The sequence below is a fragment of the Aotus nancymaae genome, unplaced genomic scaffold (assembly GCF_030222135.1).
Source record: "Aotus nancymaae isolate 86718 unplaced genomic scaffold, 86718_ANA_hifiasm-v0.15.2.pri h1tg000019l, whole genome shotgun sequence".
Taxonomy (NCBI): domain Eukaryota; kingdom Metazoa; phylum Chordata; class Mammalia; order Primates; family Aotidae; genus Aotus; species Aotus nancymaae.
In genome coordinates, this window is record NW_026988431.1 from 43004399 (window position 1) to 43020814 (window position 16416).

Genomic DNA, 16416 nt, shown 5'->3' on the forward strand with positions numbered 1-16416 from the left:
CCTGGAAGGCAGAGGTTACAGTGAGTCGAGATCACGCCACTGCACTCCAGCCTGGGTGACAGAGCAAGACTCTGTCTCAAAAAAAAAAAAAAAAGTCACACTGTCATGTGGAACTGATCCACTTTAAGTGGTGAGAGGTTTCTTCCTGGTCAACTTTCACTTTGGAGGGATTAAACGAAAGTGTGAAATTCATCATAATGGTCGGCAAGGCTAAGAAAATATTTTTTTTTAAACAAGAGAGGTTTATAAACCATTTTTATATAACATAAAATTCATTCTGAACATAAATAGAAAATAATGAGATGTTTTATTTCCCTTAAATTTCATAATATAAGTTCTATATTTACAACTTTAAAAATTCTAGCCTTTTTTTTTAATGAAAACACTTCCCTATTTCAACCCATGAACTAAAAGAGAAAAAAAGACAGTACAAAACCCAAGATCTGAAAATAAAAGGGCTAACCTCACCAACATATTCCCATACAAACAGGGGAGGATTTTTTTTTTTTTCGAGACAGAGTCTTGCTCTGTCACCAGGCTGTAGTGCAGTGGCGTGATCTCGGCTCACTGCAATCTCCACCTCCTGGATTCAAGCAATTCTCCTGCCTCAGCCTCCAGAGTAGTTGAGATTACAGGTGTGTGCCGCACACCCAGCTATGTTTTTTGTATTTTTAGTAGAGACGGGGTTTCACCATGTTGGCCCGGATGGTCTTGATCTCCTGACCTCATGATCTGCCCGCCTCGGCCTCCCAAAGTGCTGGGATTACAGGCGTGAGCCACCGCGCTCGGCCGAGGATTTTGTTTTAAACTAAATTTAGGTATAAAATTAAAGCCCAGACCCAGTAGGATTTGGACTGCCACGTGACATCCACTACCCTTGCGTGGGTAAAAATGTAAGGTAAACATCTGAGTTAGACCAAACAGCAACAGTCAAAATGGACGAAACTGAAGCAGCTGGAGCAAAGACAGAGACAGGCACTGGATGAAGTAAGTTTCCATGGAAACAGAGGGGTGACACTGGCCAAGGCTGGGCGAGGGCATGACTCAAGGCCTCTGCCACCGAGCATTGGTGGTGCAGCTGTCTTCACTCAGCGCCCCGTCCTTCCTCTGCTCCCTCTAGTCGAGGCAGGACAACAAACACTAAGCTGCCTTGTCACTCATTTCCCACTGTGCTCCAACTAAACAGGTATATTCACAGATCCCTTCCAGGGTCCCCTCTGTGTCCACCCTGCCCTCCAAACAAACCTTCAGTTTCCTAGACCAAGCTCAAAACCTGCTTTCCATCTCAAGAAGCAGGTCATCATTGCTTCTCTAGCTATTCCAACTGACCTCTTCCTCCAATCAGCCTTCAAGTGCAAGGCTGCATCCAGGTCCCTACCCAATACCTCACCTTATTGAAATTTTTACAAAGAGTGACCAGAGAACAATCAGGATAGAGAGGGGTCAAGGCATCACATCCTATAAAGAAGCGTGGGGCTATTTAACCAGAAGGGAAGACTGAAAGGGCACACACTGGCTCTCAAACTATTAGTGAACTGTTACAGGAAAGAAGGAAGATCTCGTGTAGCCTAGATTTGAGGCAGATATGATGAAGGGCTTTCTAGTTACTTATTAGTTCAGGCAGGAACCTGCTTCTCAATTCTCCACGCTATTAGCCACTAGAATTCTCAAACAGTAGTTGGGGGTTCAATGCTATTAGACATGTCCAGAGCTTGGCACAGGAAAGGCAGCATGGCCCAGGAGAAAAAATGTCTTTGGAACCAGAAGGATTAGAGTTCAAATCCCAGTTCAGCTACTGTATGTTGTGGCACCTTGAACTAAATTCTTTTTTTTTTTTTTTGAGGCGGAGTTTCACTGTTGTTACCCAGACTGGAGTGCAATGGCGTGATCTCAGCTCACCACAACCTCTGCCTCCTGGGTTTAAGTAATTCTTCTGCCTCAGCCTCCCGAATAGCTGGGATTACAGGCGCGCACCACCATGCCCAGCTAATTTTTGTATTTTTAGTAGAGATGGGGTTTCACCTTGTTGACCAGGTGGCCAAGGTGGCCTCGATCTCTTGACCTCATGATCCACCCACCTCAGCCTCCCAAAGTGCTGGGATTATAGGCGTGAGCCACCGCACCCGGCCTCACCTTGAACTAAATTCTTAACCTTTCTTGATAGTTTGTTCATCTGGAAAAAAAAGATGGTTTATAAGACTGACCTTGCTGGGCTGCTATAAAGATTAGACAGCGTATTGTGATGGACCTGGCACAGCAAGGCAGTCAACAGAACAAGCTGCTGATAGTGTTAAATGGTGTGGGAGGCAGAGATATTAGCTAAAAATTGCATATTGCTTATTGTGTGTGAAACACTGTTCTAAGCCCTTTAACATGTTATTTCATCTCATCCTCATAATAATCCAATCGTCTCCATTTTACAGATGAGGAAACTGAGGCCCAGAGTCAAGAGTGTGGCAAAGTCTCGGTGTGGCAGAGGAAAAAAATGCTGAGGGTTGAGGTTGGCAGACCTCAAATTGTCAACCCTTTCACGACTGGCTGGGAGACTTGGGCAAGTTACTTCATTTCTCTGAGCCTGTTTTCCCAGCTATAAAATAAAAACGCCAACCCCTTTACCTCAGAGGAAATTTAATAAAACAGCTAGTTTTAACTTTCCTGAACACAGTTTTCCTCCCTGAACAGGGCAACAGAATGAACTGTATGTATTTGATGATACTTTTCAATGTATATGAGTGGAGCTCACATCCTAGGAATTCACAGCCCACCAAGCAAAGTTGTAAGTTCCGATTTCAAGGGCACTTTTCAGAAGGAAAGCTCTCCCTGCTAACCCTGCCCCAACCCTCCTCCGACAATTTTATTTTTTGTCTGTGTCCAAGCTCGGGGTGGAAACACTTGCAAAATAAGGGCTTGAGAATCTCTTGGTGAGTTTGTGGTCATCTATCTAGCTCTCTGAAGTGAGTAATTATATGTGGGTTAAAAAACACCCTCTCCTAGCAGCTGGAGGACAGGTGGTGTGTAAAATAGCTGGAGAAGTATGGATGTGAAAGACAAATGATAAGTTGTGAGCTGAAGATGTCCCTGGAAGCAAACCTCAGGCCTCCTGTCCTCCCAGGTCACTGGCCTGCAGCTTGCCTGTGGAATAAACCAGCAGAGGAGGTGAGAAAGTAAACAGCAGCTGAAAGCATCCTGCAGCTCTGTCCCGCCTTGGCTGAGGGAGCACTCCGCCAGCCAGCTCCTGCCCTCACCAGAAGGCACTTCAAAAGGGAAACAAATGACAATCAACTCTTCAGAGGCTGCTCTGTTTGATTTAATGTGTGTGGCCAGGGACTCTACAAAAATGGAAGGTTGGATTGTTTTAATTATAAAGGGTGGGGTGAGTAGAAAAAAATGGACAAAAAAAAGGACAATATTTTGAAATCCTAACATTAAAATAGTTATTCTGGATGCAGAGAAGTTGCTTTCTCTGCCAAAACCCTGAGGGACTTCAGAGGGAGGATACTGAATTATTTGCCTTCTTTACAGGGGAAAAAAAGTACTGATGTATATCTCTTTTTAACTCTGTGCCAAGGGATTCCGAAATGCACTGTCACATTTCCCGGAGCCTCCCTTTTTGAAACAACTCATCGCTCATGCTCAGCTGCCAGATTGTCCCTATAAAAAAGCTGTCTAAACTCCAATACTTTTAGGAGGGCATTTATTAAGTTTGTCATTATTATCTATGGTCTATTTGTTGCTCTTTTTATTCAGAGTGTATGTAACAAATTGTATTGTTCCACAATTGGTTTCTGTTGTCTCTTCAAATCACATTAAGGAAAACATTATAATTTAGATACTCTTCTGTCTTCACTTAAAAAGAAGGCTGAGGCTTGGTGCGGTGGCTCACGCCTGCGAGGTGGGCGGATCACTTGAGGCCAGGAGTTCAAGACCAGCCTAGCCAACATGGCAAAACCTCATCTTTACTAAAAATACAAAACATTAGCCAGGCATGGTATCCCAGCTGCTCGGGGGGCTGAGGCAGGAGAATCGCTTGAACCTGGGAGATGGAGGTTGCAGTGAGCCAAGATCGCACCACTGCATTGCAGCCTGGGAGACAGTGAAGCTCTGTCTCAAAAAACAAACAACAACAAAAATGCTGAATGGATTTTGAAATGGAATATTTCTTCATATATCAATGATCTTATTAAAATCAGAAATAAGAAGTTGCTTTTACTTAGTGTAAACTTGGTGAACTCCCATTTTAAAACTATGCTCAATTTATAACAGTTTTCAAATTTTATTTCATTTATTTAATTGACCAAAAGTTGGTATATATTTATCATGTACAACACGTTGTTTTGAAAAAAGCCTCCTTTTCAAAGGACTTGACTTGAAGGCTGGGCACAGTAGCTCATGCCTATAATGCCAGCAGTTTGGGAGGCCAAGGCGGGCAGATCACTTGAGGCCAGGAATTCGAGACCAGCCTAGCCAACATAGTGAAACCCTGTCTCTACTAAAATATAAAAAATTAGCCAAATGTGGTGACACACACCTGTAATACCAGCTACTTGGGAGGCTGAGGCATAAGAATCACTTGAGTCTGGGAGGTGGAGGTTGCAATGAGCCAAGATCATACTATTATACTCCAACCTAGGTGACGAAGTGAGACTGTGTCTCAAAAACAAACAAACAAAAAGATTTGAATTGATACTATTACTCAACAACCAGGGCACACTGGAACATTTTGGAAAACTGATTATTTCTGGGACGTGTAGGCAAATAAAACACTTGACACAAGCTAGAATGGAAGCTTCGTGAGGGAACAGACCATCTGTTTTTCACAGCTGTACATTTAATGCCTAGAGCATTTGTAAAACAAATACATGAAGGAATGAACTTAAACAACCAAGCTTATATGGAGGGATTTATAGATTCACAAAATGTTAGACGACATGGACCTCTGCTATTCCAGTCAACTCTGAAACCTGATGCTATGAAATGCTTTTCTAAAAGTTAAATAGTCCCCTGTTCTGAAGCAAAGGCTATGAAATAGCCACCATTTATGCTTCGTGATCTGCTCCAATATGACGCTTTCCTAGCTCTCTACATAGCTGTTCTTTGCATGACAAAAAACAGGCCTCAGAACCTTCCCCAGGCCAGTGCTGCTCACAGCCAGGTGTGTCCCCCTCCAGGAGCCCTTTGTCAGGATGGCTGTGAGAGGTCGGCCAGCTGGCCCGCCTGGCCCCATGGCTGTCAAGGCCGGCAGAAATCCCACAGACCTGCCAAAAGGATTCCAGGGCCTCCCTCTTTCCTTGTCCTTGTTGCCCTGACGACCAGAAGCCAGGCTTAGTCAGCATTTTTGTTTGACGAATTGCACTCTCCTGTCCCCCAAACCCCAAATAAAAAAAAAAAAAAGGTTGAGGGTAAAAGCAGGGCTGAATTTGCTTGGGAGTAACGGTTTCTCTACAAGGCAGCCCCCGTGAAGGGACAAGGAGGAAGGCTTCGAAACTTACTGTCTTCCAGGTCCTGGTCCTCAAAATTAAAATCTTCCAGACAGATGGCCACAAACCATTATATTTAAATGAATAATGCACATGAAAAGAAACACTCTTCAGGTAAAGCCATATGACTGTTTTCATGTCGAGGAATTCTTCCTTTAGATAAACAGGCACTGAGAAGCCTGTGTCTCAATGTCTTACCCGTGACTACAATTTCCCATTTCATTTGGTAAAGTTGCAATCATGCCTTTTAGGGTACTGAGCAAATACTGCATTTTCAGTTGTAACAACAGAATATTCGGTAGTCATTGCGGGTGTGTGTGGCTCACGACATTCAAAAATTTGTGTATGGCCTGTTGTAAAAATGATTCTAGGTGCTTGGAATGGGTATATACAAAGTCACAGCACAACCTCATGGCTGACACACAATAAACAAATGACTTCACAATATATTAAGAAGAGGTAACAAAACAGTATTAAAGTATGCTACCACTTTTGTATTTTATAAAAACAAAGTAGGCCAGGTGCGGTGCCTCATGCTTGTAATCCCAACACTTTGGAAGGCCGAGGCAGTCGGATCACAAAGTCAGGAGATCGAGACCATCCTGGCCAACATGGTGAAACCCCGTCTCTACCAAAATACAAAAAATTAGCCAGGTGTGGTGGCATGCGCCTGTAGCCCCAGCTACTCAGGAGGCTGAGGCAGGGGAATCACTTGAACCTGGGAGGTGGAGGTTGCAGTGAGCTGAGATAGTGCCACTACACTCCAGCCTGGTGACAGAGCAAGACTCCATCTCAAAACAAACAAACAAAAAAAAACAAAGTAGACACACTGATACACATGATATATACAAAAAGACTAGAAAGAAATCGCCAACCTATTTACAGCCACTCTTTCTAGGTAAGAGTATGAGTGATTGTAATTTTCTTTTTTATTGTTCAGTATTTTATACATTCGTACCATAAACGTACGTTTTGTCTTTCTGTGTGTGGCAATTAATTTGCTTTTATTCTTCTTTTTGTTTACATACAGTAAAATTCACTCTTTGTGGTATACATTTCTGAGTTTTGACAGATGCATAGAGTTGTGAAATAGCCACCACAAGCAAGACACGGGAACTGTGCCATCTGCCCCACAATGCCCCAGTGCTGCCCCTTTGGAGTCTATTCTTTCTCTATTGCCAGCCCTGGCAAGTGCTCATCTCTTCTCTGTCCCTATAGTTTTGCTTTTCCAGAATGTCACATAAGTGGAATCACACAGGATGTAGTTTTGAGGGGAAGTCTGGCTTCTTGCACTTAGCAAAACCACTTTCTTTTAATCACAAAAATAACTCAGTAAAAAATTATTATTAATATTTTGAGATGGAGTCTTGCTCTGTTGCCCAGGCTGGAGTACAGTGACTCAATCTCAGCTCACTGCAACCTCCACCTCCCAGGTTCAAGTGATTCTCCTGCCTCAGCCTCCCGAGTAGCTGGGACTACTGGCACCCACCATTATGCCCAGCTAATTTTTGTATTTTTAGCAGAGACAGGGTTTCACTATGTTGGCCAGGCTAGTCTCAAACTCCTGACCTCAAGTGATCCACCTGCCTTGGTTCCTAAAGTGCTGGGATTACACACATGCGCCACCACACTTAGTAGAAAATTAAAATTTTTTTCAACTTAAAAAAAAAGCAACAGAATTTTAAGTTCCTTTAAAAATTAAAAATAAGGCCGGGAGCAGTGCCTTACTCCTATAATCCCAGCACTTTGGGAGGCTGAGGCGGGCAGATCACAAGGTCAGGAGTTTGAGGCCAGTCTGGCCAAAGTAGTGAAATGCTGTCTCTACTAAAAAATACAAAAAATTAGCCAGGTGTGGTAGCAGATGCCTGTAATCCCAGCTATTTGGGAGGCTGAGGTAGGAGAATCGTGTGAACCCAGGAGGTGGAGGTTGCGGTGAGCCAAGATCGCGCCATTGCACTCCACCCTGGGTGACAGTGCAAGAGTCCGTTTCAAAAAAAAAAAAAAGAAGAAGAAGAAGGTAAGAGGAAGCAAATCTTCAATAAGAATTCTTCAGTAAGAATTGCTTTCTTTTTTTTTTCTAGAGTTGACATTTCTTTGGTGAACCTGAAGTAGCCTCACAGCCTTTGGGGAATTCAGTAATAACAAAACTCTATCACAGACAAAAGACTTCCTTTCACAAAAATTCAATCTTTACGTCTTCCATGGTAGATGCCTGTTGACAGTGGGAAGAGCTCTACTTTCCTGATAAGGATATGCACTGCAGGCCCGGTGGGATCCCCTTGTGCTCCCTGATACCCTTCCACTCGGAGTGTCTACCACATTCCAAGATAATTCATCAGTTATCAGACACAAGTAGCTCAGCTCTATTGCTCCAGTAGCCAATGCTAGATTGGAGGGACTGCATTTAAGGAAATTCTCCTACTTCGGAAGATTCCTTCCTTATCAGCAGAGATACCAAACCTTACTGGCTCTTTTGATCCTAATTCTGTAGCTGTTCAAGTTTGTTGATCTGAGGGGGTCACTGGAAAGCAAAAGGAGTATCTGATGCTCACTCTCACAGAACTCTGCTCAGGTGCATCTGGTCTCAGTTCCAGGAATGAAAGTCAAAGATGGTAGCCACTAGGCTCCTGTGAAGCCAGTAATGGTTTTAATTTACCCTTCTGGCCACCAATTTGGCCCATTTACCTGTCTATTATTTTCTACTAAATAAATATTGACTGAATGAATGAATGAAGAAATAAAGGAATGAAGGAAGAAAAAAAATATGAGCTTCCATCCTGAAATAATGAAGATTTGCTTTAGATTTGTAATCAGTTTCCTCAGATCCATTTTGTTAATATCCTAGCATGATTTCAATGCCAATGAGTTAATAGGTGATCCTTTGGCATTGTGGTATATATCAAATCATGCAACAAGGACCAAGGAGTTGTTTTTTTCATGGCACAACATAATCTAACTCTATGCCTAGTGGAACAATGGCATAGCAGAAGGAAGAGGAAGAAAAATGAAGCAATATTTATATAGCATATTCTGCACAGGGACCTTTCAGATTCATCATATCATTCAAGAATGATAAAACTACAGATAGCAGTGATAATTTCTCAATAATTAGGGGACAGATTCAGGGGACAGATTCATCTACCAGGTTGGCATTAAATTTTGCCGACCTCCCTTTCTTTCTTTTTTTTTTTGAGACTGAGTTTCACTCTATTTTTTTTTTTTTTTTTTTTGAGATGGAGTCTCGTTCTGCCACCCACGCTGGGGTGCAGTGGTGTGATCTCGGCTCCCTGCAACCTCTGCCTTCCGGGTTCAAGCTATTCTCCTGCCTCAGCTTCCCGAGTAGCCGGGATTACAGGCACCCACCACGACACCTGGCTAATTTTTATATTCTTAGTAGAGACAGGGTCTCACCATCCATCTTGGCCAGACTTGTCTGGAACTCTTGATCTCATGATCCGCCCCCCTCGGCCTCTCAAATTGCTGGGATTATAGGCGTGAGCCACCGCACTCAGCCTAATTTTGTATTTTTAGTAGAGATGGGGTTTCTCCACGTTCGTCAGGCTGGTCTCAAACTCCCAAACTCAGGTGATCCCCTCACCTGGGCTCCCAAAGTACTGGGATTACAGGTATGAGCCATTGTACCTGGCCTATCCCTTTCTACTATGGAGAGAGAGCATAGCCTGGGGCCTTGCTCTCAGACAGTCTCTGTTGGTAGAAGGGCAGGTAGGTCTAGGCCTGCCTGCAGGTCACATGCCCTGAGAAGACAAGCTGTACAATTAAGGCTGCCTGCAAGCAAGAGGAGAGCCAGTGTAATTACAAACTGTCCCCTGAGCAAGGGATATTCAGGCAGTTGTTGACTACCCAGGACATAGGGGTAGGACAGAGAGAACAAACGGAAGTCTACAGATAATCTTTAAATCTCACCAGGACCCCCATTTCCCTCTCTCCAAATTCCTACCAGATGCTAGAAGGCAATTAAGCAAGTGAGCCAAAGATCACTTTTAATTCCAGTCGGTTTCCCTGCTGCTGCTATAGCTTAGGTTCAAAAAGTGAAGCAGAGAATCATCAAAAGAGTTCAAAAAACCCACAGAGATGATACACATGGTCCACACCTGAATACTGAATAACCAGGCATCCTGGCAAATGCCCCAGAAAATGATTATAGAACACTCCAAGGCTGGGCGCGGTGGCTCACATCTCTAATCCCAGCACTTTGGGAGGCTGAGGCAGGTGGGTCACAAGATCAGGAGTTCAAGACCAGCCTGGCCAAGATAATGAAACCCCATCTCTAAAAAAAATTTAAAAATTTTAAAAAAAGAACACTCCAATGCCATTTATTATACGGTCTTAAATCATATCTTTGACACTGAGGAGCATGCTGCTTCTGAATGGGAAAAAAACTGCCACGATTAAAAAGTCTATTTAGACCTTTTCCCGGACTCCCTAACAAAAATAAAGACATTAGAACACGAGAACCATCCATTCCACCATCCCATCTCCTCCTAACTACACACACCACACACACACCCCACACACACACACACACACACACACACCCCACACACACAAAAGCACATGCAGAGTCAAGGCTGAACTATGTGAGCCTCTGTGAGCAAATCTGGACAGTCTTTTCTCCTGCTGTCATATACACTGCAATTGCTCACTATGATGCAGCAAAATGCCCCGCATTCCACAGCCTCCAAGGATCAGCATTTAAGGAACTTGGTTGGCATTTCTGTAATATGAACCATCAATACTACACCCTGGTTCAAAGGCACCTACAGCTGGAATAAAGGAAACAATTTGGGGCACTTTTCCCACTCCTTTTCAGAAATACTTTATGTGGGAAAGAAGGAGGGGTAGCAAGAGAAAGAGAAGCACACCTGCAAAAACAGAGAAGCAAGTTACTCTTTGCAGGATGGGCACATCTTTATGTAGAAAAGAAGAAACTCACTAAAGCCCTAAAGCTCATTTAAATACAAAACTGAGAATGTATAAAATGCTGTTGAAATACTGTTTGATTTACCCTACATTATAAAACAGAAAAATTATTCCAAATAAAATTAGTATTCAAAGACAGAAAACCATTAATAATACAATTATTTCCCATCAAGAAACATGACACTAGATATCTAAAATCAGTATAAACAACCATTAGCCTGAAATAACCATGAAAGTTCAAACATAAATCCTCAGGGTAAAGGACACAACCGTAATTACCTAATTATTAAGCTGTATTCTGCAAATTTGGAGGAAAGTTCAGCTGAACAACAGAGCGCAATTTATATTCATTTCTCTTATTTTCAAATACTATATCTGAGAAATGATTTTAATTTACCATGCATTTTTTTTTTTGAGACAGAGTCTCACTGTTGCCTAGGCTGGAGTCCAGTGGCGCGATCTCGGCTCACTGCAATCTCCGCCCCCTGGGTTCAAGTTATTCTCCTGCCTCAGCCTCCTGAGTAGCTGGGATTACAGGCATGTGCCACCACACCTGGCTCATTTTTTTGTATTTTTAGTAGAGACAAGGTTTCACCATGTTAGCCAGGATGGTCTTGATCTCCTGATTCTATGATCTGCCAGCCTCGGCCTCCCAAAGTGCTGAAATTACAGGCATAAGTCACCGCTCTTGGCCTACCATGCATTTTAAACCTCATACAATATAGATTTTTTATATCCTAGAATTTATTTGATGAGAAACATATTATTTATTTATGGAAGTCAATGTGTATTTTTGAAAGTATCAAATGTAGCTTAAAAAAATAGTGTTTACCCTAATGTTCCCAGTCCTTTCCTCCAAGAAAGTTCTCTGGAATGTTAAAACTACTTATTTCTCTAATTTCTCTAAAGTAGCAAAAGGAAGTTATTCATGTATCTTGCTTCATGTGAGTCACAAAACAAAGTCTGAAAAGTTAGAACAATATACTGAAGCTTTTCTCCCCAAAATGTAGCCAGAGAAAAAGTATGAGATCTGCAAACATGGGTTATATGAGTTTAGCAACACAGAAGAAAGAATTCTGCTCTTCCAGGATCAAGCCACTGAAACAGGGAGAAAACTGTGGATTCCTTTAGGGATTCTCCTTTTATTCGTTTTTGAAGTACAACACTGAGCCTGACCCACAGAGGGCACACAGCAACATACTGCTGACTGGCAGAATGAAAAGTGAATGAATGGAGCATGGCACAAAAGTGCCTGATTGATGCCCAGGCAGTTTTTGCAGAGCACGCTATCGAGTTCATATACAAACCATTTCCCAGCCAGGCGCAGTGGCTCATGTCTGTAATCCCAGCACTTTGGGAGGTTCAGGAGGGCAGATCACAAGATCAGGCATTCGAGACTAGTCTGGCCAACATGGTTAAACCCTGTGTCTACGAAAGAAAGAAAAAGAAAGAAAGAGAGAGAGAGAGAGAGAGAAAGAAAGAAAGAAAGAAAGAAAGAAAGAAAGAAAGAAAGAAAGAAAGAAAGAAAGAAAGAAAGAAGAAAGAAAGGAAGAAAGGAAGGAAGGAAGGAAGAAAGGAAGAAAGAAAGAAAGGAAGAAAGAAAGAAGGAAAGAAAGGAAGAATTAGCCTGGTGTGGTGGCAGGTGCCTGTAATCCCTGTAATCCCAGCTACTCGGGAGGCTGAGGCAGGAGAATTGACTGAATCCAGGAGGTGGAGGTTGTAGTGAGCCAAGATCGTGTCATTGCACTCCAGAATGGGCGACAGAACCAGACTCCATCTCATAAAACAAACAAACAAAACACCATTTTCCCTTCTCATTCTCCCTTCAGCTTCCCTCTTTTTCATGCTCTGTGGTGGACCAGGATTCTTTGTCATTTCTTCTGAGGAACATCCACTCCACTAACTGCTTGAATGTGGGTGGTGGGGTGGGGGTTCTCTGTGGTTCTCTGTGACTACTTTGACCAAGAGAACATGGCAAAAGCAACTCCACAATCGTTTCCAGAGCTAGGCCCCCAAAAACTGGCAAATTTCTCTTCCTGTCTCTTACAATGCTTTTTGTTAAAAATCCAAGCTGCTATGTAGTAAGCACCACTACTCTGAGATTGCCACATCATAGATCCCAGGCTTTTGTTCCAGTTAAGCCCAGTCTTCCAGCAATCCTCACCATTGTGCCACCCACTTAGGTAAAGCCATCGTGGACTATCCAGACCAACCCACCTACCAGCTGAATACCACTAAATGACCTCAGTCAATGCCATGTAGAGAAGAAGAATAGCCCAGGTGAGCCCTTTCTAAATTCTGACCCACAAAATTGTGTGATAGAATGAAATGGCTATTTAAGCAACTACATTTTGGGATAATTTGTTACACAACGACGGATCATTGGAACATGCTCTTGTCTCTCTACTTTCTCCTTTCTTTCCTTCTAAAGACTAGCAGTGGAAACCAAAGGCAGCCATGCTAATATAGCTCATTCTTGTACTCTTAAATTTGGTTCTGAAAATACAGGCAGAACACTGAGAGTTTCAAGAAACTATATTCTAATCAGGAGGCTTCCAGTAGGGCTTTGAGCCCCATTCTCTCTTCTTCTTTAGAAGCATTACCCTGAAGGTAAGCGGCTTTCTACCCATCAGCTTTGGCACCAAGGGCCAGGGAGCCTCCACCAGACACCACGGAGGGCCATACCTGCCTCATGAGCTCCTCTTGGCGCATTCTAATCCTTTCTCTCTCCATCTGGATTCTCTGAAGCCGCAGTTTCTGCTGCTGCTGCTGCTGAGTAGTCAGCGCATTGGGCATACTCATGAGCCCTGCGGGTGGGTTCTGAGTGGGGTGGTTCTGCTGGCTCAGGGTACTGGGGGCCATCTGCTGCTGGTGTTGGTGATTCATCACTGTAGGAGGGAAGAACATACAGGAGATTAATGACCAGGGCCCACAATACCTTATCAAAAATAGACCATATCAGAATGTTTTGTGCTTTGGAGTATAGATTCCTGAGATTCCTTCCAAAGTACTTTCCTGTTAACCATTACTGTTTAAGTAATTATTACCTTAATTCAATTCATGGAGGCTCAAATACTGGCCCCAATCCTGACTCATCTAGTCTCGGCTTTTGTTTCTGTTAAAATCTCATTTTACACCTTCCCTGTCTAGGGTACATTTTAAGTCTTACATAGAACATAGTGGCCTAAGGCAAATTCCACAAAAGTTATCACAATTTATGAGATAATTTCACCAGAACATTTCTCTCTCTCTCTCTCTCTCTCTCTCTCTCTCTCTCTCTCTCTCTCTCTCTGTGTGTGTGTGTGTGTGTGTGTGTGTGTGTGTGTGTGCATACTTTCTCAGTTAATTTGTGTATTTATGGCAGAGGTAAGGAGGGCATTCGATCTTTGGTACATGAACCAGTGAATTGATAAGCAACATGTAACACAAAGCACCTCTCAGGAGCTGACATATAAGGAGGACTTCATATATCTGATTGAGAAAAAAATGTTTATTCAAAGGGAGAAATTAGTGAGAAAGAAATTACGCAGAAATGCTAAACATATTGTGACTGGATAAAGGCATGAGAAGTGTTTTAAATTTTTTAAAAATTATCTATCTGCATTTAACAACCAATGAAATTTGAGCATATAGAACTCTACTCTACAAAAATAATTTTAAAATCCTTAAATTCTATAATTGGCATTTCAAAAATACATTTTAAAAAGTGCTAGTTTTTCTCAAAATTGTTTACCAGTCAAATTTGCTTAACTTTTGCCGGGCAATGTCATGTAATCAAGAAAACCATGCTTTTCAGTCTGCTACTTTCTAGGTCAGGGCCAAAGACAACAAGGTATAATTTGATATACTCACTTCATTTCTGAGAAAAAACTCTCAATTTTTGCTCTATTTGGTATCATTAACTTTAAAATATTTTATAATATATGTATATTTTATAATATTTCATATGCATGTATATATATATGTGTATATATATATGTATTTTTAATAGAGAAGGGTATCACTATGTTGATGCCTAGGCTGGTCTGTAACTCCTGGGCTCAAGCAACCCCCCACCTTGGCCTCCCAACGTGCTGGGATTGCAGGTGGAAGTCACTGTGCTCAGTGGCTTAAGTTAAATATTTTTAATCTTCAGTTGGTTATGGATATTATATAGAAATATGATTTACAGGTAAATTTTCTTAAATGAATTTAAGTAGTCCAAACCTCTATATATTAAATGTATGTATTAAATGCATAATATATGTGTATATTTGAAAGACATATATATATATATTTGAAAGACAGTACCAACACTGAAGGTTTTCTAGAGAAGAATAGATTTCTTTGAGGAAGAATTCCATGGCAGAGACTTCTCCAGGATGGAGGTGAAGGTGGGATAAAAATGTTCTTTTTTTATTCATATGCTCACTCAAATTGTTATTGCAATTCCTGCTGTGTGTCACACACTGAACTTAAACTTGGAAAAACAGCTCCTGCCTTCATAAGAACTAATGGGCTGGTAGAAGGGAGTTATGAAGAAACGAGATAGATTTTTATGTGTGGCTTATGGAATGTGAAACTGTTAGGCTACATAAGGAACCTGAGAATCTAGTCCATCCCCTCAGTTTATGGAACAGGGACTCTAACCCAGAAAGGTTAAGGGATACGCCCTGGTTAGTGGCAAGTAGAGCCAAGACCAAAATCGAGATCCTCTTGTACCCCGGGCAACTGTCCTTGGCCACCTTCTGTCGCATCTTAGACAGAAGGATAGGAACAATTGCTGAAGCCTGAAGGCAATCCTGTAAAGACAGTCTGCCTTCAATTGTTTGCAAGAAAGTACACACAAAGCAGGTCATCAAAATAGAGACCCCAATGTTGCTTGGGTTACTAAGAGGAAGGGCTCGAGGAGAGCCTGGGTAGATTTACAGCTCTGAGCCCAATAACATGCTAGTAAAAGGGAAGACATCAGAGTATATTGCCTAGACAGTCTAGGTTTCCGTCTTAGAATTAAGCCCATCACCAAGGACTCTCACCTCCTGGCACAATCCCAGGTACTCAGGGAAAGCTCAGGAAACGATCTGGTGAATGAATAAAACCAGTTGGCATTTCTTATACTCTTAGATTAAGAACAAGAGAAGAAGTAAGTCTTGACTGATGCCAAAAAACCTGAAATGAGTATTTCACTTCTAGAGCTTGTTACAGTATAATTACAACCTCTACTTGAAGGCCCGGGGTGGGAGGTAAAGGATTGTGCACAGATGGTGTCACAGGGAAAAAGTTATCTTAAATGCAGATTCAAGGAAGACAAAATCCAGACACCCAGAAGGGTTTAATTCATGAAACCTATTTCAAGCCAGGAAAGAGAGGCACAGACGGAAGAATGATAATTATTTCAAGGAACAGCCATTTCTGAACCTTCTATAAAAGTATGTTCTTATTAGTAGTTATACTTAATATGGTAGTATCTGATATAACTACTATAGATAAAAAAAGATGCCCAATAGTTTCGATATCAGAAATCCCCAGGTTAGGAAAAAAAGGCTTCAAAGGCGCAGATTGTTAATCCTATGTTGTTGTTTTCAGACAGAGTTGCTCTATTGCCCAGGCTGGAGTGCAGTGGTGCAATCTTGGCTCACTGCAACCTCTGCCTCCCGGGTTCAAGCAATTCTCCTGCCTCAGTCTCCTGAGTAGCTGGGATTACAGTCGCGCACCACCCTGCCCCACTAATTTTTTTATTTTTAGTAGAGACAGTTTTTGCCATGTTGGCCAGTCTGGTCTCCAACTCCTAGCCTCAAGTGATCCGCCTGCCTCAGCCTCCCAAAGTGCTGGGATTACAGGCATGAGCCACCGTACCCTGCCTTATGTTAATTTTTATAATTTAGACACTGAAAAATTTAAAAACTAACTCAGGCCTGGTAACTTACTGACATGAAAAATTCTAGTAGGACTATTATCAGTCACTTAGGTAGACAGACTGCTCTTGTAGGTATCCAAAATGTTCCATTCGGCTTACTCA

General features: G+C 42.2%; 1 protein-coding gene across 2 annotated transcripts in view; it reads right to left on the minus strand.

The window, feature by feature from the left end:
• Positions 1-16416, minus strand: part of WWTR1 (WW domain containing transcription regulator 1) — a 233902-nt gene that overhangs the window by 15039 nt on the left and 202447 nt on the right. For both annotated transcript variants that reach the window (XM_012437092.3, XM_064378791.1), the window contains exon 5: positions 13104-13306. In XM_012437092.3, the coding sequence (XP_012292515.3) occupies positions 13104-13306 (203 nt within the window). The remainder of the gene's footprint in view (positions 1-13103; positions 13307-16416) is intronic.